Source organism: Giraffa tippelskirchi, chromosome 14 (assembly GCF_054371585.1).
Source record: "Giraffa tippelskirchi isolate mGirTip1 chromosome 14, T2T-mGirTip1v1.2.pri, whole genome shotgun sequence".
NCBI classification, from domain to species: domain Eukaryota; kingdom Metazoa; phylum Chordata; class Mammalia; order Artiodactyla; family Giraffidae; genus Giraffa; species Giraffa tippelskirchi.
The window spans coordinates 22,092,834-22,115,134 of NC_137288.1; the positions used below are offsets into that span (position 1 = coordinate 22,092,834).

The window sequence follows — 22,301 nt, forward strand, 5'->3', positions numbered from 1 at the left end:
CACATATGCAAAGTATATTTTATCTCATCTTAGAACTGATGACCATAGAAAACTGTGTTTCCCCCGCCGGCCAGGTGGTGGAGTGTCTGGTTCAGCCGAGCCTCACGCTCCTGAGGAAGGTCCTCTGCGCCGACCCGGTCCTGCGAGTTTCTCTGTCCCAGCAGACTTCTCTCCTGACCCTGCTCTTCAGAGGTACATAAATTCTGATAGTAAGGAGCTCAGTCTTAAGCTTTAAGTGTTTATTCTTTAACTGTAGGTGACATTTACTTTCCGCTTTACTAACAGAATACCAAAGTAGGTATGCCGCTAAAAAAACCCATCGCAGTGGAAAGTGTTTAACACTTTTGTGGAAATTTTCTTAAAATCCTGTTTCAGAGTAGGCCTTACAGCTGGGAGGGCTGAAGCCTGTGCCGGCTCCCTGCACGGTGAGGTAGCTGTCGGGGGTGCTCGGTGGTCAGCTCTCGCCTGCAGAGTGAGGGGCGAAAGCTGCTCTCACCACTGCCTTCTTTCCAGCATCTGTTTCCTCTCTATTGTTTTATTTTGTGCCTTTAGATCTGATGCTTTACTGTGATAACTGCTTATATCCTTAAACTGGTCTAGAGGGTATATATATAAACCCAGTCTGTGGGGAGTGGGAACTAGACCATCCTGAATGGGTCTGAGCATCAATGTATTATATTACATTTTATAAAGTGTGATTTTTTTTTAACCCCTTTCAGTTTGGTTGTAATTGAGTAATGTATTTAGATGGGAAAACTCCATGTAATTTTGTTCTGTTTTTAAATTTTTCTTGCCTTTTCTGACTGTTCTCATTAGAGAGCTTGGTAACATTATATGCTGTTTTCTTTCCTAGAAGCGTAGGCCACTGCTTTTAAATACTCTACAAGAAATGTCTTGATCGGATGTCTCAATATGCTTAACCTTGTCAGTTATTAGGCATTTTAAGAGATAAATGATACTTATGTTCAAAATATCCTTAGAATATAGTCATTTTATTTTAGTATTTTCTTGTCTTCTAATGATTCCTGCTTGCCAAGTTAATAGGACACAGTTTAAATAATATTGATAAAGCTTCTAACCAAGCTTCTAATATTGATAAAGCTTCTAAAGTTCTAGAGACTCGGAGTGTTCAGCCTCATATATTTTGAGTAGTGTGTAAAATTTTATAATTTTTTTAATAGATTGATGTGGAAGAGTAGCAGTTATGGATCTGTAGTTTTCCTTCATCTCATTAATAATTATCTTCCTATTAACCTCATTCAGCAGAACTTAATTCCAGTTTACCATTTCTTTATGATTTTGATTTAAATTATTCAAGCAGTCAACTAATTATGAGTGCCTATTAGATTCAAAGGTGTTTTCTAAGCTAACATAATCTGTACCCTTTCTAACACTTTTTCTATCTCATTGATGTTTCCAATCATTACTTAATTGAGTCTGAGAATAAATGATAATATCTCTCATTAATGAATTTAGTTTCAGGACAAAGTTAGTTTTTTACCTAGGTACTCAACAAGGAAAATTCGTCACGCAGCAGACATTCGTTGACTGGGTACTATGTGCTAGACCAGTAGTGTCTGTATCCTCCAAATGTACTACATCAGAGCCTCTGTTAACAAGCCCTGCAGAGACTTGAAAGGTTGAGAGCCACTCTTATAGTAATGTCAGTTTATCTGGGTTAACAGTGCATTTCTCTGAGAATGGCATCTCGTCTCTTTGAGTTAAGATATTTTAAATTTGAGGTTCATTCTTTCTTGAAGTGAAAATATAAAGTTATGCTTCTTTTTATTTCTCAGTTTCCTTGATATTTCATGAAGATTGTACCATTGTGACTGAAGTTGGAGCACTGTTTTGTCTTCTGTTATTTGATGAAGTATCAAGAATGGATATGTGGTGAGCTATAAGAGTTTTAAACGAATTTTGCTCTGAAATATCTGTCTAAGGTGTCTGATGCACCCTTGCAGCAATATATGGAAATTTCTGACTTAGGAAGCTTATGCTTTCCATGGTAGATATATGTGGTATGATTTTTGGTTTGAGTAAGCAGTATTAAAAAGCACATTGGCTCAAAAAGTCACCCTGAACTTTACTTTTGAACATCACTAAGTACAAAATTTAATAATTACTATAGTAAATTCTATCATAAATGCATTTTTGGTATATACTCTCAATTTTGTGTTTTTTTCTTGAATATTTAATTTAAAAAACCTTGGTGAAGATGTTTAACATGGTAGCATCTGATTAACACTGACCTTGAGCAGGATTCCTGGGAGGGAGACACGGAGGCCCCCTGCCAGGATAGCACTTGCATCGTCTCAGTCATTTCTTATGTGGACTTCTGAAAGAAAAGCACCGTTTGCTCTTTATTAGTAGGTTGGGGAGTGGCGCCGTGTTGTAACTGGACTGAATGACAGAATCAGGTGCCGCTCCTGATCTGAGCATCGGTCGAGGAGGGGACGTGGGCTCTGCTTGTTCAACATAACGACGGTCCACTCAGGTGTTTCTTTGCTTTTATGTTTCCTCTGTGAAATAGGTCTGATAGTCCTTCCTGCAAACCATCTTCACCATCAGTCTTCAGTTTGCCCGTTTCAGTCTCTAGAAGGTAAAGAATTTCTTTCTTTGATTTTCTTGAAGGTAAAATACTGGTACTGAAAGGGAAATAAACATCTGTGATTTGCTGAAGTTTTCATCTAGCTTTTCATCACATGCCTTCTAGCGCTTTCACGTTTCCTTCACAGGGGGCTCCTAAGGGTTCAGTAAGTGTGTATCCCCCTGTCACCAGATATTTGTTTTGATGTTGCTCACGTCTGCAGAAAACTTGAGAGAACTGCGCAGTGAACACTTGTGTATCCTGCAGTCTAGACTCAGCAACTGCTAGGACGTAGGCCTTCCTTCCTTCCTCCCTCCCTCTCCCCCTCTCTTTCAATACATTCATTAATTTTTATGTCATCTTTTCCCCCAACCAGCTTAAAGATAAGTTTCAGACATAATTTTACTTCCCTCCCAATTATTCTAATGTGTACCTCTTTAAATTAAGATGTTATCTTATATAACCACTGTACCATGAATGGTCACATTTAAGAAAATCAAAAGTAATTCTGTAATTTGATCCAGTTTCTCTAATTATATCCAAAATATCCTTTATGGATTATTTTTTTAAAACAAGATCCAATCAGGTCATGAATTACATTTGTACTCATACTTCTTAAGACTTTTTAAAAAGTAAGTTGTTTTTTATGGAAGTGTACACAAAGTTTACAAATCATAAATTTTTCCAGATAAATGCACACATGTATCTAACAGGTAGATTAAGGTACAAAATATCACTAGCATGCCAGAAACCACTTTCATGCTTCCTTACCTTCCAGTGCCCACAAAGGTTACTGTGCTTTCATTTCTGTTATTATACATTGTTCTTGCACTTTATAAAGTATATTCTTGTCTTTGGCTTCTTTTGTTCAACTTGGGGAGATTTGTCTGTGTCGTGTCATGAAGCACGATTAGGTTTATTTTCATTGGTGTACAGTGTTCTGTGTGAGATACAGTGTTCTGTGTGAGAGTATACAGCCATGTAGTTTATATTCTACCCCTGATGGACACTTGGTTGCTTTGTTTGGCGCTACTATGAATACATGGCTGCTAAGAATGTTCTTGAACATATATAGATCAGAGGGTGTTTACACGTTTAGCTTTAGTAGGTGCTCCTAAACAGTATTCCAGAGTGGTGCACTGTAGCCACCAAAGTGAGTCACCCTCCCGGCCCCAGTGTAGCAGTGCCTGCCGCTCCACAAAACATATATCAGTGTAACGTCCGGATCCCCACCAGGCACGTCCATGATTCACCTTTGATTTACCTGTTTCACACCTCACATTAGCCATTTCTCTGAGGAGTCCTGGTTACTCCTAAGGAAAATTCCAATTTTTAAAATTTATCTTTTCTTAAATTATGCAGTCTCATTTGTATACAGAATCCTACCTTATCTTCTTTTATTGAGATGCTTGAAGTGAAGAAGCACACTAAAGTTCCTCTTAGAAATCCTACCCAAGTATGTTTACCTGACATTAGTTACAAATATGCGAATTAGGAATTTGGGATTTATTTTATTAGCAAAATTATTATTTAACATTTGAGATGCTAGACATTGCTATACTGCTAAACACTGTTAAATTAACCTTCAGAGATGCTGCTGTTGAATATTTCTTAGATCTAAAAATATTTCTGGGTTCTCTTGGTAACACAGAGTGATTGAGTTTATGTTGATGCCACTGTGTTCTCAAGCGAAAATAGTTAAGTTGTGATTCTGTCACTTAGCGACTGCTGTGAACATAGGCAATTCATTTAGCCTCTGTAAGTCTCATTTTGGTCACCTGTAAAATGGATATCATACTACCATGCCATGTAACTGAATAAAAGGTGACGTACATTGTTAGCACACAGTAGACATGTGTGTTTCAGTTGAACACCATGTCTGTGTTGTTCACTGTAGCCATGGGTCTTGATTTCAGGGGCTGTCAATTCCCTCTGCAAATAACTCTAATACAACAAGGACTGTGGTAAATCTTCAGGAAACTGTTTAATAAGTGTTCTCGGGGAAGTGTGGAGGAGGGCAGGAGGATAAAGCATGACAACTGCTTAAAATCGGGACCATGAGAGAGATCTCTGTGTTATTGTAGAGTGGGAGGCATAGAACTAACGCTCCTTTGTGGCTCACCCTTTTCAGTAGCATTTAGGAATTTAAAAGTTTGGGATTACTTTTATTCCTTTTCTTCAGGTATCATCTACCAGTGCATGTACTTGGCCACCACGCCGTGAGTCCTTACTCCATGGTTTTGCCATTGTCTGCTGACTCTTTGGCCTTGAAGCCAGTATCAGATATGCTGAGGATGGCTTGGAACCTGTCGTGGTATCACGGGAGTGACAATGTGTTAAAGCAAGTCAACTCCGAAGCTGAAATCCAGGAGTAAGTGTGACACATGTAGAAAAGCATTCACATTTAATTAATTAGGCCTTATTTTTCCTATAGATCAAGTAGCTTTTTTACTTATGGTCATCTGCTTTTTCACTGAAGGTAATAATTTTTACCTTGGTTTATAGTTTGTATGTATTCATTCCTGTTAAAAAACTATCACACAAACAAATTTAAACACATTGTTCTCTGCTGTTTTAGAGTTGTATAAAGTTGGGTTAGTTAATAGATTAATTCACTAGGAAAAGTGCTCTGGGTTAGTGTAAAAGGTTAATAAGTCTATGTGCATTTGTTATCATTACTGTGATGGTGATGGCTTTTAAATATATTGAAAATTAGTGTTTTCTTTTGGGTGAAAATTATATTTCTCTAAGCAGGAAAATGTCAATATAAATATCTTCAAGCTACTGTAGGAGGGGGCAATGGCACCCCACTCCAGTGCTCTTGCCTGGAGAATCCCATGGACGGAGGAGCCTGGTGGGCTGCAGTCCATGGGGTCGCTAGGAGTCAGACACGACTGAGCGACTTCCCTTTCCCTTTTCACTTTCATGCATTGGAGAAGGAAATGGCATCCCACTCTGGTGTTCTTGCCTGGAGAATCCCAGGGATGGGGGAGCCTGGTGGGCTGCCGTCTGTGGGGTTGCACAGAGTCGGACACAACTGAAGCGACTTAGCAGCAAGCTACTGTAAAACCCTAATATTGACAGATACACATCAGATTTTCTTTTGGCCATGAGTCACCCTTTAATCATATGTGAAACGAATCACCAGTCCAGGTTCAATGCATGATACAGGGTGCTGGGGGCTGTGCACCGGGATGACCTGGAGGGATGGGATGGGGAGGGAGGTGGAAGGGGGGTTCTGGAAGGGGAAAACATGTACACCCATGGTGGATTCATGTCAATGTATGGCAAAACAAATAAAAAAAATATATAATAAAAAAGTAGACTGAAAAAAAACAGACAAAGATAAAACAGAATTTGGGGGAGCTAGTTGATAATAAAAATAATTGTGAGCTTTTACTTAAATAGCTTCTGTTGCTCTTTGTTTAGATTTTTAGATACACTGAAGTTATCCACTGAGGACACCCTTACCCTGAAGATGACCCACACACCTAGTGGACTCAAGGACTGTCTCCGCTCCATCGTTCAGGCCGCAGGCCACAGGGAAGTGAGGGCCGCCCTCACAAGGATGAGTTTTTATCTCCTAAATGACAGACTGTCTTTCAAGGGCGGCACTGGCCCATGTGGGATTACCCTGAAGTCCTTGTCTTGGCACACCACACTAAACAGGTCAGTGTCAGCTCAAGGTGCTGGGCCAGAGACCTGGACTGGATCCTATTTGGGTTCCCCTCCATACATTTAAGATAAGAGCATGTGTTCTTATTGTCAGTATCGAGAGAGAGAAATGTGTTTTTAGAAAGAAAAGCTTAAGGATTTTTAATTATCTGTAACGCATATCTAATAACAGCAAAAGAGAAAATTTGAACATAATTACTGCAGTTTGGAGTTACAAATAAATTGTTATAATTTTTTATAGATGTTAAAGTTATTCTATTTTTAGGTCCTATCATAGAAAAATCTTAGTTTATCTTACAAAAGTAAGTGGTTAGGATAAGATGTGATAAACAAACTGAATGCTTATCCTGTCCATATTATAAATGAGCTGAGGTATCAGGGAATTGATTAAAGCCTTGGTAACCCTGGCTGTTTTATTTGCTTTTGCCTTTGTTTTGTTCTTAAGTAAATTATCTCATTGATATTTTTACTCTGAATTTCATGAAGTTGATAACCATGTGTAGGTCCTTTGGTAGTTATTAGAAAACCCTGGCCTGTAAATTTAACACGTTTAACTGGTAGCAGATGACTGCATTTGAAACAAGACTGATAAACAGCTGTTGCCAGCAATTTTACATTTCAGTCTTCATATGACTTTAGTATAAAATATATAACTTTCTGTTAAACAGAAAGTGTACAGTTTTCAAAATGCAAGGTTGTATGAGTTTCTAAAATGTGGACGCTCGTTTAGCTCTCACAATTTGGACATCTAATTCGCCTTTTCCAATGGCGTGCTGGAGCCAGCTAGGACTGCCTTGTTAGAGAGCTGTTGGTTAAGTTGTCTGAATTTTTGCAAGTTAGTTGTTAAACACAACCACTCTTAATTTTGTAAACTTACAGTCAAATTATATGAAAGATAAAGGTAACAATTATGCAAAGTCATCACTTCCTAATTATTTTACAACATTTTACTGTTATATGTGTTCTTGAAGCTGTTTATATGGATCTGTGTATGTCATGGGAATGCTGTGTAATGGTGAGCTGGGTGGTCCCTTGGTGGAGGACAGGCAGACACGGCAGGGTATTTACACTGTAGAAATTGGCAAGCACAGCAAGTCAGCCTCCCCCTCACTGCTCAGCCACCTGCTAAATACTTATCTGCACACCACTTACTTTAAAGAACTAGAAACCATGGTTATGGTTTTCTTTATTGTAGGTTTTTACAGATTCTTCCTGCTTGCACTGAAGATGAGAAGCTGTTAATAGATATCATACATTTTCTCAATAAGTTATTGAAGGAACAAAGGAAAAATGTACCCGTAGAACTTCTAAACTGGCTTCTAGAATTACTTCTTAGACAAGTAAGTGCTGTTAAGGAATTTGAGTTTTAGGTTTGACAGATGATGTATTTATAAAGATTATTAATACTGTGTATGGAAATATGGAAAAGTAAAATTTCAAGCTGATTTTAGAAAAGGTAGAGGAACCAGAGATCAAATTGCCAACATCTGCTGGATCATCAAAGAAGCAAGAGAGTTCCAGAAAAACATCCATTTCTACTTTATCGACTATGCCAAAGCCTTTGACTATGGATCACAATAAACTGTGGAAAATTCTGAAAGAGATGGGCATACCAGACCACCTGACCTGTTTCTTGAGAAACCTGTATGCAGGTCAGGAAGCAACAGTTAGAACTGGACACGGAACAACAAACTGGTTCCAAATAGGAAAATGAATACATCAAGGCTGTGTATTATCACCCTGCTTATTTAACTTATATGCAGAGTACATCATGAGAAACGCTGGGCTGGAAGAAACACAAGCTGGAATCAAGATTGCCGGGAGAAACATCAATAACCTCAGATATGCAGATAACACCACCCTATGGCAGAAAGTGAAGAGGAACTAAGAAGCCTCTTGATGAAGTGAAAGAGGAGAGTGAAAAAGTTGGCTTTAAGCTCAACATTCAGAAAACTAAGATCATGGCATCCGGTCCCATCACTTCATGGGAAATAGATGGGGAAACAGTGGAAACGGTGTCAGACTTTATTTTTGGGGGGCTCCAAAATCACTGCAGATGGTGATTGCAGCCATGAAATTAAAAGATGCTTACTCCTTGAAAGGAAAGTTATGACCAACCTAGACAGCATATTAAAAAGCAGAGACATTACTTTGCTAACAAAGGTCTGTCTAGTCAAAGATATGGTTTTTCTAGTAGTCATGTATGGTTGTGAGAGTTAGACTATAAAGAAAGCTGAGCACCGAAGAATTGATGCTTTTGAACTGTGGTGTTGAAGACTCTTGAGAGTCCCTTGGACTGCAAGGAGATCCAACCAGTCCATCCTAAAGGAGATCAATCCTGGGTGTTCATTGGAAGGACTGATGCTGAAGCTGGAACTCCAATACTTTGGCCACCTGATGTGAGGAGCTGACTCATTGGAAAAGACCCTGATGCTGGGAAAGATTGAAGGCAGGAGCAGAAGGGGATGACAGAGGATGAGATGGCTGGATGGCATTACCAACTGAATGGACGCAAGTTTGAGTAAACTATGGGAGTTGGCAGTGAACAGGGAGGCCTGGCGTGCTGCAGTCCATGGGGTCGCAAAGAGTCAGACATGACTGAGCGACTGAACTGAACTGAATGAGAGACAACATGCTAATTCCCTTGAATTATAATTTTTGAGTTCTTAGTAAGATACTTGTCCTCCCAGAGTACATAGACTTATTAATACAAGTTTACTCTTCTATTCCTTTCCCAAGGATGATTTTGAACTACTGAATTTGCTCTTATTTTCTTTTATCCTTTAATTACTAAAAAATTGAGGAAGCATTTTTAGGCAGTTTTTTTCCTGAATATTTTTAATAAAGCAAACAGGAACACCTAATGTCATAGTTCTTTTAACTTTTAAGCCTGCTGAAATATTTTAGAGATTAGATATTAAGATATTATTAAAATAATTTCTATAAAGCTTTTCCTCTAAATGAGTTTTTTGATAACTTGATTTTTGATCTATACACTTTTTTATAACTTCATCATATTTTTGCTCATTTTAAGAAAAGAATAACCTTTAAAACAATCTCCTTCTTTGGTTAGAGTTCTTGTACACTGGGAGTTGTGGTGGCTTTGGTTTGTGAAAATAGCAGATATGTCCCAGGCTTTAGTTTTAGAACCTTTTCTTGAAAATCTGTACGGTAGTTGAATGTTTGTAAATAAGGCTGTAAATAGTATATAACAATAGAAAAATTAAAATATATTTACCTAAATTGTGTAACTATCGTCAGATAAAACTTTATATTTAAATGATTATGAATTTTATAGTATGTCATGAGTGCTGATATATATTCCATAATTTATTCATAGTTTTGAAATTAAAATGAAACTTCTTCAGAGTTGTAGATGATGGTACTGTAATGTTAATGCAGTTTTAGAAAAGGATTTTTGGTATTTGTTTGAATTTGTGTGGTATTAAAGCTGCTTTAGAAAACTTTTATCTTGTCTTCTCATATATTATCATCACTAGTGTTATAAATAATAATAATACTTTTAAGCATGAGCAAAATAACTTAAAGAGAATTTACTCTCTAATACTATGCTACAAGGGTTAAATTATTAAGTGTTATGTTAAATTATTAAGTTTTAGTTTCTCCACAACATGATTAACAAAAAAAAACAAAACAACCTTTTGGGGGAACAGCATATAGCTCAATCAGAGAGTAAATACATGTTTTACAAACCTCATTTTTTAGAGTCCAAATCCACTATTGGACCTGCTGGTTCTGACGGAGTCCCAGACGCGAGAGGAAACCGATGATGTCCGCACTGCGGTCAGGCAGCAGCTCCAGAAAGAGCTGATTGCTCTCTTTACTACCTTGCTGCTCAGTTTTGAGGCCGTTACTGACAGGTACCACTGGGATCATTGGAGGTTTGGGGACATTTATGTAGAACCTAGTTTTTTGATTTCCAAAGAGTCTTTTCACTTGTTTCAAATTAAGAGGAGGAAAGATTTCAGTAAAAATTTGTTGTGGTGGTCTGTTTTTATTTCAGTCCTGATTGTAATTTCACACACACACACACACACACACACACACACACACACACACACACACACACACACACACACACACACACACACACACACACACACACACGTGTGCGCACGTGTGCACATTATTTTGTTGTCTCTAGGGTTAGTTCTTAGGGCCTCCCTGGTGACTGAGATGGTCAAGAATCCGTCTGCAATGCAGGAGACCCAGGCTTGATCCTTGGAGACCCAGGAAGATCTGGAGAAGGGAATGGCAACCCACTCTAGTCTTGCCTGGAAAATTCCGTGGACAGAGGAGCCTGGCGGGCTATGGTCCATGGGGTTGCAAAGAGTTGCACACGATTAAGGGACTAACACTTTCACTTAGTTCTTGGTTCTCTCTTACTTTTCTACACATCTGACTGAGCAGTCATACCCATTTCTATGACTTCACAAATTTTTGCATTGATGATTTTCAAATATATGTCTGTAGCTCTGACTTAAAAATTTTAAATTCATAATTTTAACCATAATTTTAAATTTAAAGTATACACTTGAGTGGATTTTGATATATATACAGTGTGCAACTATCACTGGTTAATTCCAGAACATTTTCATTACCCCAAAGCAGTCTGTCCCCACTCCCCCTTACCCAGAACCCTGGTAACCATTCATTCATCTTCTTTCTCTATGAATTTGTGTATTCTGGACATTTCATATAACTGGAGGCAAACAGTATGTGACCTTTTTTATGTCTGGCTCTTTTCATTTAGCATCATGTTTCCAAGGTCTGTCCACGTAGCAGGTGTCAGTGACTCAATGATAGTCCATGGACGGATATGCCAGGTTCTGCTTATCTGTTCACCTGCTGGTGGACATTGAGTCCTCCTTTCACTGTGGTGAATTGTGGTGTTATGAACATTCATCTACAAATTTCTCTGTGAATGTATGTTTTCAGTTCTTGAGTGTATACCTAGGACTGGAATTGTGGGATGGAGGAGCCTGGTAGGCTGCAGCCCATGGGGTTGCTAAGAGTCGGACACAACTGAGCGACTTCACTTTCACTTTTCACTTTCATGCATTGGAGAAGGAAATGGCAACCCACTCCAGTGTTCTTGCCTGGAGAATCCCAGGGACGGCGGAGCCTGCTGGGCTGCCATCTATGGGGTCGCACAGAGTCGGACACGACTGAGGTGACTTAGCAGTAGTAGCAGTGGTAACTCTGTGTTAACTTTTAATTTCATTATCAGTTGTCAATACTGATACCCATTTATGCATTTTTCAGTGTAATTGTTACTTGTATTATACATTATATATTCTGGATGGTATATTCACTATGTTTTCCTTGGAAAGACTTGTTTTAAGAGGGAGTATTTTCTGCCATTTCCACTAGTTCCTACTTTTCTGATACAGTGAATTGTTAGTAACCCTCTACCACCAGTAAGAAAGCCCATTAAACCCATTACATTTGTTTTGTGGTTGATTTTTTTCCCTCCTTTACGTACACAGGAAATGCTTGGAGCTCTTTTACGTTTTCCAAACGCAGCTGGCCCTGAAACTACTCCAGTGTCTGAGAGTCACGGACGCTCCTCACTTCTATGGCCTGCCGTCCCTCGAGAGGACCTTGCGGGGGATGGCCCACCTCACAGCATGTCCAGGGTGGAGCGCACACTCTCCTCTCACAAAGCCACTCGACATTTGCGGGAAATACTTGTCAGGTCTCCTCGAAGTAAGTGAAAATAGCCAGTGACTGTAAATAGCAATAAGACAATCCTAGATCATAGCTCTTCACTGTTACTGATCACTCAGTGTGTGCCAGGCACATATGAAGTGCCTTGTGGGTGCTACTGTATTTAATGTGGATTATTTGTTTACGTTGTTGATCAGGCGCTCAGTTGTGTCCAACTCTCTGCGACCCCGTGAATTGTAGCATGCCAAGCTTTCCTGGCCGTCACTATATCCTGGAGTATTGTTTATGGCTTATCATGATTAAATGTTTTAATGATTTTTATTAGCAAATGTATAAGTAAGGTTACTTTTATGAATAAACTCATTTTCAAGAAAAGTAAGGCTTACACTCAAGCCCCCTTTTTTGGGTAACTTGTTTATTTGTGTTTATTAATCCTTTTGTAAGTCATATTTCAGATGATATTATCTAGGATTTGTTTCCAAAAGTACATCTTACTTTTTTAAAAAATTTCAAAATTTTAAATACTCCCAGCTCTCCTATAAAATTTAATGTGACTATAATGTAAAATTTATTATAGTCACTTTAATGAAATATTTTTTTGAGGAATTATAAATACTGAAAAGGAGCAAAGTGTCAGTATATTAATTAGTTATTTCATATTCATGGAGTGGGAAACAGCAACCCATTCCAGTATTCTAGCCTGAAAAATTCCATGGACAGAGGAGTCTGGTGGGCTATAGTCATGGGGTCACAGAGAGTTGGACATGACTAAGCATGCATACACATGCACGCACACACACACACACACACACACACACACACATCTCATATTTAAAGGTGTCTATGGTCAGAAATATATGAAAGTTTAGAACAGATATATTAAGTAAATACTTACCATAATGTTTTTTAAAAAAGTCAACTCCTCCAATGCTTTTAATATAATTCAGTCTACAAATATTCATTGGAAGGACTGATGCTGAAGCTGAAACGTCAATCCTTTGGCCACCTGATGTGAATAACTGACTCTTTTGAAAAGACCCTGATGCTGGGAAAGATTGAAGGTGGGAGGAGAAGGGGACGGCAGAGGACGAGATGGTTGCATGGCATCACCGACTAAATGGACATGAGTTTGAGTAAACTCCAGGAGGTGGCGATGGACAGGGAGACCTGGCGTGCTGCAGTCCATGGGACCGCAAGGAGTCGGACATGACTGAGCAACTGAACTGAACTGACTTACAAGTATCTAATTTATAGCTTTATTTATAATGCAATGTATAAATAGTCCATTTATCAACCTTTTGGAACACATCACCTCTATGAGGTGATTCTGTCAGTTTCAAATCAGGAATATGTGAGGACCTGCTAACAGCAGTAACTGAAGAAGTATTTTGCTGTTTATATTTAGAAATCATCAGAAGTGCTTTTTGATTGTCAAAGCTGTGTAAGAGGAGAGACTTCAGATCACACCTGTGTTTCAAACACGTGAAATTAAAATGAGCTTTCTATGTTATTGAAGAACAAAAAGGCTTAGTTCTAGGTTAAGAAGTCAAGGCAAAAAGAAAATAATATCATTCTAAGCTCAGTTGTATTTGAGGTAGTGAAAATCAGCACAGCTAAGGAATCGATTAAAAGTATGATCCTTGTTTTATGAAAACCTTACTAACAAAGCTTTGGAATAAACAGAGGAATGCGTTTTATCTTCATGTCAATATAACATCTTGGGAAGAAAATCTTTATCTTTACATTAAATGACAGGAAAATAATAGATATTTAATCTTATTTGAGTTCCTCTGCTTAACTAGCTAAACAGGTTTCTTTATTTTACTGCTAACTAAATTGACCTTTTAGAAAGTAAAATAATGCTTATGTGAATGGACATTGAAACAAAGTCATTGTTGATCCAAATGATTTGCTTCATAGTTTTTCACTAATTAAAGCTGATTCCTTTTCAGATGGGAACTACAATTCATTATTAGATATTTTGTTTCTGCAGAGTGAAATTTGAATGTGAGCATTTGCCTTTTGTGGTTGAGAAATGAGGCTTTTAGACTAAGCATGATTCATTATGATAGGTGAATAAATATGATAGTTAAATCCTTAAAAATTATATATGAAGTGCAATTCCGGGTATCTGACAATAAGTCAAGCTGAAAGGAGATACTATCAAAGTTCTTAACTTGTCCATCATAAGCCAAAACTAAAACTACGATAATGTAGCTCTCTCCAGTGAACCATTCAGATTTCTTACTTCTAAAAATAGCCCCTTAAAATATTCAACTTTTAATTATGGAAAACCTTAAACATACACATATGCAGAAAGAATGGTCATGTAGCAGTCACCTATAGCTTATTATCCCCTGACCAGACTTATGTCATTTTCAGACATACTATATAATTATTTGGTTTATGAAAATTCTAATTTAAGTCAGAATCCCCAAGTTATCTTACAAATAAATTGCTTTTGTTGAATAAGCTGTACCTAACATGATTTATATTTATGCTGTCTTTTTTTTTTTTTTTAATGAATCTTCTTTGTTGCATGAGTTGAAAAGAATCCAAACTAGAAAGTGATTTCTGTTATAAGACAGAATGGTCTGCTGTGCTGAGTAAAGCCATTGCATTCTTGGGTGGATGGTGGATGAATTAAAATGCTTCTTGTTCTATTAGATAACAGATGGTTTTGACTGCTTTGACTCAACAAGTTTTTCCTTTATAATATATTGGCACCTAAAAATAGTTAGCATTCTTTTTTTTTTGTATGGTAATGTGAGTTTCCATGTTACTCTTTCCATACATCTCACCCTCTTCTCCCCTCTCCTCATGTCCATAAGTCTATTCTCTATGTTTGTTTCTCCATTACTGCCCTATAAATAAATTCTTCGTACCATTTTTTTAGATTCTGTGTATGTGTGTTAGAATACAATACTTATCTTTATCTTTCTGACTTACTTCACTCAGTATAATAGACTCTGGGTTCATCCACCTCACTAGAACTGACTCAGATGCTTTCCGTTTTCATGGCTGAATAATATTCCATTGTGTATATGTACCACAACTTCTTTATCCATTCATCCATTGATGGACATCTAGGTTGCTTCCGTATTCTAGCTATTGTAAATAGTGCTGCAGTGAAATGGGGTTACATGTGTGTTTTTCAATTTTGGTTTCCTCAGGGTATATGCCTAGGAGTGGGATTGCTGGGTCATATGGTGATTTTATTCCTAGTTTTTTAAGGTATCTCCATACTTCCTTCCATAGTGGCTGTATCAGTTTACATTCCCACCAACAGTGCAAGAGTGTTCCCTTTTCTCCACTCCCTCTCCAGCATTTATTGTTTGTTGACTTGTTGATGATGGCCATTCTGACCAGTGTGAGGTGATATCTCATTGTGGTTTTGATTTGCATTTCTCTAATAATGAACGATGTTGAGCATCTTTTCATGTGTTTGTTAACCATCTGTCTTCTATGGAGAAATGTCTTTAGGTCTTTCTCTCACTTTTTGATTGGGTTGTTTGTTTTTCTGGTATTGAGTTGTATGAGCTGCTTGTGTATTTTGGAAATTAATCCTTTGTCCAGTTGTTTCATTTGCTATTATTTTCTCCCATTCTGAGGGTTGTCTTTTTCACCTTGCTTATAGTTTCCTTTGCTGTGCAAAAGCTTTTAGGTTTAATCTGGTCCCACTTGTTTACTTTTGTTTTTATTTCATTACTCTAGGAGGTGGCTTATAGAGGATCTTGCTTTGATTTATGTCATCGAGTATTCTGCCTATGTTTTCCTCTAAGAGTTTTATAGTTTCTGGTCTTACATTTAGGTCTTTAATCCATTTTGAGTTTATCTTTGTGTATGGTGTTAGGAAGTGTTCTAATTTCATTCTTTTACATGTAGCTGTCCAGTTTTCCCAGTACCATTTATTGAAGAGGCTTTTTTTGCCCCATTGTATATTCTTGCTTCCTTTGTCAGAAGTAAGGTACTCATAGGTGCATGGGTTTATTTCTGGGGTTTCTGTCTTGTTCCATTGGTCTATATTTCTGTTTTGTGTCAGTACTACAGTCTTGATGACTGTAGCTTTGTAGTATAATCTGAAGTCAGGAAGGTTGATTCCTCCAGCTCCATTCTTCTTTCTCAAGACTGCTTTGGCTATTCGGGGTCTTTTGTGTTTCCATTTGAATTGTGAAATTTTTTTGTTCTAGCATTCTTTTTTAAATTAAAATTTTGTGAATTGTAAAGTGATCTTTCGTCACTTTGAATTTTTGTTGTTGTTGTTATTGTTTGCTTGAATTGAAAGCTGTGAGGATTGTTATTCAGTGTCAGCAAATATTTATTGAACTGCTATGTGGGGAACATTATATGCTCTACACAGACATGTTTCAAAGAGTCTGTAACATATTTTAAAAGATTTTCTAAATCAGATGGAAGGACTTTTTCCTCAAACAGCTGCCTCCTAACTCCCGTGTTCATTCTGATTCAGTTTCTCAGATGAGGGTTTGTCATTGTTCAGTCGCTAAGTCACGTCCAACTCTTTGTAACTCCGTGGGCTGCAGCACGCCAGGCTCCTCTGTATTCCACTATCTCCTGGAGTTTGTTCAGATTCATGTCCATTGAGTCGGTGATGGCATCTAACCATCTCATCTTCTGCCTCCCTCTTCTCCTTTTTCTTCAATCTTTCCCAGTATCAGGGTCTTTTCCAGTGAGTCTGGCTCTTCGCCTCAGGTGGCCAAAGTATTGGAGCTTCAACATCAGTCCTCCCAATGAGTATTCAGGATTGATTTCCTTTAGGCTTGACTGGGTTGATCTCCTTCAGTCCAAGGGACTCTCAAGAGTCTTCTCCAGCACCATAGTTCAGAAGCATCAATTCTTCGGCACTCAGTGTTCTTTATGGTCCAATTCTCACATCAGTACATGACTACTGGAAAAACCATAGCTTTGACTATACAGACCTTTGCCCAGAAAAGGGCATATAGTTTCAAATAAGAAACATTTCTTTTGTTGTCATTGATGGAAATGTGTTAAATCCCTCAGATATGTGGGAGATAAAAAGCTGACAGCCAATGATTTAAATATTTAACATAAATTTAGATACGGAATAGAAATCTAAAATGGCTTGTCAATGGAGAAACTGTCCGTTTACATTTGAACCATAATTCTAGAAACCTAGCCTAACTCTTGGTTAGTAAGAGTTCTGTATAGCTAACAATGTCTAAGTATACTTTTCAACAAGGTATTTATAAACTGAACTCTTACTTCAAAAGGGTACTGTAATACTTGATATATGTTATGAGCATGTTTTAAATCACAGAATCTCCTAGGAGTATACTACATCTGCTTTGTACAAATTCCAAAGGAAAAAAGTTTGTATGAAGAATATTTACTTGTGATGCAATACATGTAACGAAATTTTACCTTCTGAACCATTTTTAAATGTATAAACTGAGAATATGATAATATACGAATACTTTACGTGGTTAAGATTCAGCTCAGATGAGTCAGTAGAAAGGTATATATTTAGCCTCTAAGAGTAAAGCTGCCCCTGAATTGTGTGCATTTGCCCTTCAGGTCATCACGTCCTTCTACGTGGAGCGAGGAGGAAATGCGATGTCCTTCATGGGAAAAGGTGTCACGAAGAGCACCGTTCTCTGCCTGCTCCACTTGTCACACGAGATGATGGCCCAGGCCCAGAGCTCGGTGAGCGCACTCGCAGCCGCCTGCCTTCCCACAGTTGCCAGGAAAGGAATGTGCTGTGTCCGATGGGCTTCAAGCCTGTCTGTTTACTCGAGAAAAATGTCTTTTGATGTCTCCTTTTTAGGAGACAAAAATGACTTTTAACTAAGCAGTTTCTTAGAAGCTGTATATTATACAAATCTGAATTTTACTTTTTTATTTTGCTTGAAATCTACATGCACTGGAGAACTGCATTTTTTCCTAAATTACGGGGAAAATAGCAGTTCTGAAGAAAAAAGGGACATGTGTAACTTCTTAAGGAGGAGCTGAGATTTTTGTTTGCCGTATGTTGGCTAAATAATGAATTAAAGCCAAGTCTTAAGTATGAGATTTTTACTTTGTTTTGATTTTTAAAATTCAGATATTTTAAACTCTGTTTTTTCCCTTAGAACCTTACCTGGTGTGTTTCTGTTCCCGTTTTCCATTCTAGGAGTGGATGTCACTTTGGTTCTTGCCTTTGGGGAGTCAGAGTGAAGACCATGCTCCCACTCAGCAGGGGCTGGCTTGGCTGATTCCGTTGTGGGTTGACCGAGACCCAGAGGTCAGTGTGAAGCAGAATTGAGTCTGTTATGTGTGGATTAGAGAACAGATGAAGCAAAACACACATGTGTATACATGTTCATATTTTCCAAAATGAGACTATTTTAGTGATTGTACCTTAAGCTGTATTTACCCCCTACCTTGGGTAGGTTCTGCTGCATAACAAAACACCATAGACTGGTTGGCTTGAACAAAGATACTTATTTTCTCACATGTCTGGAGGTAGGAAGTTGGAGATGAAGGTGTCCACCCACGTGGTCGGGTCTGGCAAGGACTCTTTCTGGCTTTCATGTGGCTCCCTTTTCACCTAATGCTCGTAGGACCTTTTCTCTCTTCGTCTTCTTATCAGGCCGCCAGTTCTGTCAGATTAGGACGCGATCCTCATGGTCTTGTTTAACCTTAACCACCTCCTGAAAAGCCCTCTCCTCAGATACACTGGGAATTAGGGCTTCCACATATGAAATTTGGGGGTACATAATTCAGTTCATGGCACCCCCGTATTCAGCCAAATTCAGAGTACAAATTAAAAATAGAAAGAGGAAGTATTATGAAATCTATCAGTCAGGTTTATAAAGAACAGTGAAAAAATTATTGGAGAAGTCCAGCCATTTTTGAACAGTTTAGAGGAATAGTGGCCAAGTGATATGTGTGTATCATTTAATAGAATAATAACACTACACTGCAGTGTTTTATATTAATGAGTTTTCCTGTTTTGCCATTTGTCTACTGATCTTACTTTTTTTTTCTTGCTTATTCAACCACCCCCCTTCTGGTGGATATTTATTTATTTATTTATTTATTTTTAATAAATTTATTTATTTTAGTTGGGTGCTAATTAATTTACAATATTGTAGTGGTTTTTGCCATACATTGACATGAGTCAGCCATGAGTTTACATGTGTTACCCATCCTGGACCCCCCTCCCACCTCCCTCCCCATCCCATCCCTCTGGGTCATCCCATTGCCCCAGCCCTGAGCATTTGTCTCATGCATCGAACATGGAATGGTGTTCTGTTTCACATATGATAATACACATGTTTCAATGCTATTCTCCCAGAACGTCCCACCCTCACCTTCTCCCTCAGAGTCTGATCTTAGTTTTTTAAACCACTTTATTGAGGTAAGGTTGCCATACAACATTCTGTACATATTTAATGTGTACAATTTTATGAATTTGGAGATAAATATACACCCATGAAATATACCTCACCAGAATCATTGCCATAAACCAGTCCTTCACCACCAAAAGTTTCATTTTGTCTTCTTTACTGTTTGTTTTTGTGATTACAACACTTAGCGTAAGATCTACCCTCTTAGCAAATTTTTGAGTATATATTAATAATGTCCTGTGCTTAGTTGCTCAGTCGTGTCCAACTCTTTGTGACCCCATGAACTGTAGCCCGCCGGCTCCTCTGTCCATGCGGATTCTCTAGGCAAGAATACCAGAGTGGGTTGCCATGCCCTTCTCCAGGGGATCTTTCCAACCCAGAGATCAAACCCAGGTCTCCCACATTGTAGGGAGATTCTTTACCATCTGAGCCATCAGGAAAGTCCATATATATTAAAAATATGTAGTGTTAACAGCTAGAGGTACATTCTTTAGCCACGTTGAATTTGGACTTGTTGCTTCACTGTGTTATGACTGCATTGCTTTCTGTTACCCTGTGGTTATCACAGGGAAGCTCTATTTTGTAATCAGAATTTGGAAGTTCACCAAAATACATAGCTTGAGCAGCAGGAGTACTGTAGCTAACATATTATATCATATCCATCTTACTTGAAACATTTTTCTTTTAAAATAATTTTGGGAAAAATACTAAGTGTCTTATAAGAAGATAATTCAATTATTTCTTTTTGAAAAGAAATTTCAAAGAAGTTTAAACTGTTCGTTTGAAAGAAACACTGAAAAATTAAGGAAGGTGGAACAAAATAATAGTATCCTCTTAACAATGAGAAATAAACGAGTCATGTTCATAAAAGATATGTAAGCACTGTATGCTTTCCCTTGAAAAAGGCTTTTGAACTGTGCTTTTTAGTCTTCTTATTTATGCCTGGTTTTGACTTTTTGTGATACTTGCTTTTATTATTTATATTAGGTATAGAATTTTTATTCATTCATAGATTTATAGGACAGTGTTCTTTGTGTTTTATAATTTAGAATTGCCAAGACAGTGTCATAAGAATATGGTATTTTATGTACCAAAGAAATTAAGAATTCATGTTATGAAGTCAGGTTTTTTAATTTCATGACATTTTCTCTAATTTGACCAGGTGAGGTTCACTTCATTGGGATTAGGATCTGCACTAACCACCCTTGAAACTGGCTGTGTGGCCTTGGCAAACAGTTGTCAAAACATTTCTGGTGGGCTCTGGGGAACGGTGGTGAACATTCTTCTGGACCAGTCGGAATGCAGCATGGTGCGCCGGGAGGTAGGTCTGTCTGTTTAGTTCTTCCTTCCTGTTTCCCTTGGAAATCTGTTGTGATTGTTCTTATAAACCACACTCCCTGTTCACCGTGGTGGACTGATTGCTGACCCTTGTCTCTTCTGCCTGCGAAAAACCCAAATGAAATGGTTGTAGAGAATAGAATGGTATTGATTCACAGTAAAAACTGGAGTCCTTTGCTCTGAAAGATCAAAGCAGAATTGAGTCTGTTTTAATATGGACTCTTCTACTTTATTATACGTTGAAAAGTAGTTCACAGGAAAAAAAATTACTTTTATATTATCTCAGTGTTCAAGTTTATAAAGCTTTACTTAAGATAGGAGCTGTCAAAATACTCATAACATGTAAAGAAGAAAAGTCAATGCTATTTTAATTCTCTCTAGACAGTTTGTGATTTTCTTTACTGCTGCTTCTATCAGAGAGATGATTGACACAGACCATTTTAAAAACAGTAATCCAATAGTGCTTAGAGACTTGTAAAGAAAACATCTGCTCCCAGGCCCACCATTAGCCAGTTTCCAGTTCTAAAATCCAAAGGCTATAGTTTTCTTGTTAACTTGTTTCTTAATAGTAATGCTTAAACGTGTAGCTTCTTCTTGATTTACCAACTGTTAAGATTATCTGTTGGCCTCCAGTGAAGAGGGTTGAAAATTTCCCTCCCTTGGATCCCCTGTTACTCTGGTTGTTCTCTTGTTGTAATGTAATCTTTCACTGAATAGGTAATCAGTGTTCATATTAGTGTGATTATTTAACTTGGCTGTCTTCAGGACCTGGGTGATGTTGGACTTTTGTAGTTTGTGTTTCTAATTTGCCATTTCTTCTTGAGAGGAACTTGTATGAGAGAGGTAAAAAGAGGAGGAGAGGGGTGTGTGTATGTGATCTGTAAGAGAGTAATAGAAACAGGAAATACATTTCTTAAATGCTGCCAGAATAGTTTATGTTTTACATATAATTTTTTGGAAAGACAACATTCTGAAATAGGAAAAAATATCTTTCCCAATAAAGTAGTTTCTCCCACTGTTATGGCAGTTGGGGAATTCTCACAATGACCTCTTAGCATGTTCAGCTGACCAAGGATATGCTTTTTTTGTTATTAAATTATAGTATATTGGTTATTTCAGGCATGACAACAAGATGGCAGTATTGACATTTTTTTTCCCCTTTAATTTCAGGCTGCATTTATTTTTCAGAATCTCCTTGTAATTCCAATGCCTTCAGTAATTACAAAGGATTATACTTGGCAGGTAGGTGCCTTTAAACAGTTATCAGCCTTGTAGATCTTTGAGATTAATTGATGATAGCGTTTCGGCATATATATTTTTATATTTGTGTATATTTCCTTAGTGATGAAACTTCGTACAAGCCAACAGGATCCCTTAAAAGAGAATGTATAAATCTTTTTATGCTTGATCATATTTACCAATTCTCTATGGTGTTAAAAATAATTTTAAGCAGAAATCATAATCATTAGCATGGTGTGCTATGTTCTAGGGACTCTTCTAGAAGCATTACAAATATCAACCTGTATAATGGTTTGAGTTGCGAACCATTATTCTCCTCATTTTGTAGAATAAGAAAATTTAGCACAAAGAGTTTAAGTAGTTTGCCCTGAATCACACCCTTTTGTTTTCAGTCCAGCCAG

General features: G+C 37.7%; 1 protein-coding gene across 7 annotated transcripts in view; it reads left to right on the forward strand.

Moving 5' to 3' along the window:
- Nucleotides 1–22,301, forward strand: part of RTTN (rotatin) — a 109,381-nt gene that overhangs the window by 44,606 nt on the left and 42,474 nt on the right. For 5 of the 7 annotated variants that reach the window (XM_081562667.1, XM_081562668.1, XM_081562669.1 and 2 more), the window contains 12 exons: nucleotides 75–192; nucleotides 1,797–1,893; nucleotides 2,534–2,602; nucleotides 4,773–4,961; nucleotides 6,020–6,259; nucleotides 7,461–7,605; nucleotides 9,992–10,146; nucleotides 11,776–11,995; nucleotides 17,510–17,638; nucleotides 18,105–18,215; nucleotides 20,486–20,644; nucleotides 21,832–21,903. In XM_081562667.1, coding sequence (XP_081418793.1) covers nucleotides 75–192; nucleotides 1,797–1,893; nucleotides 2,534–2,602; nucleotides 4,773–4,961; nucleotides 6,020–6,259; nucleotides 7,461–7,605; nucleotides 9,992–10,146; nucleotides 11,776–11,995; nucleotides 17,510–17,638; nucleotides 18,105–18,215; nucleotides 20,486–20,644; nucleotides 21,832–21,903 — 1,704 coding nt within the window. The remainder of the gene's footprint in view (nucleotides 1–74; nucleotides 193–1,796; nucleotides 1,894–2,533; nucleotides 2,603–4,772; nucleotides 4,962–6,019; nucleotides 6,260–7,460; nucleotides 7,606–9,991; nucleotides 10,147–11,775; nucleotides 11,996–17,509; nucleotides 17,639–18,104; nucleotides 18,216–20,485; nucleotides 20,645–21,831; nucleotides 21,904–22,301) is intronic. The other 2 variants (XM_081562672.1, XM_081562673.1) reach the window with 1 other exon arrangement.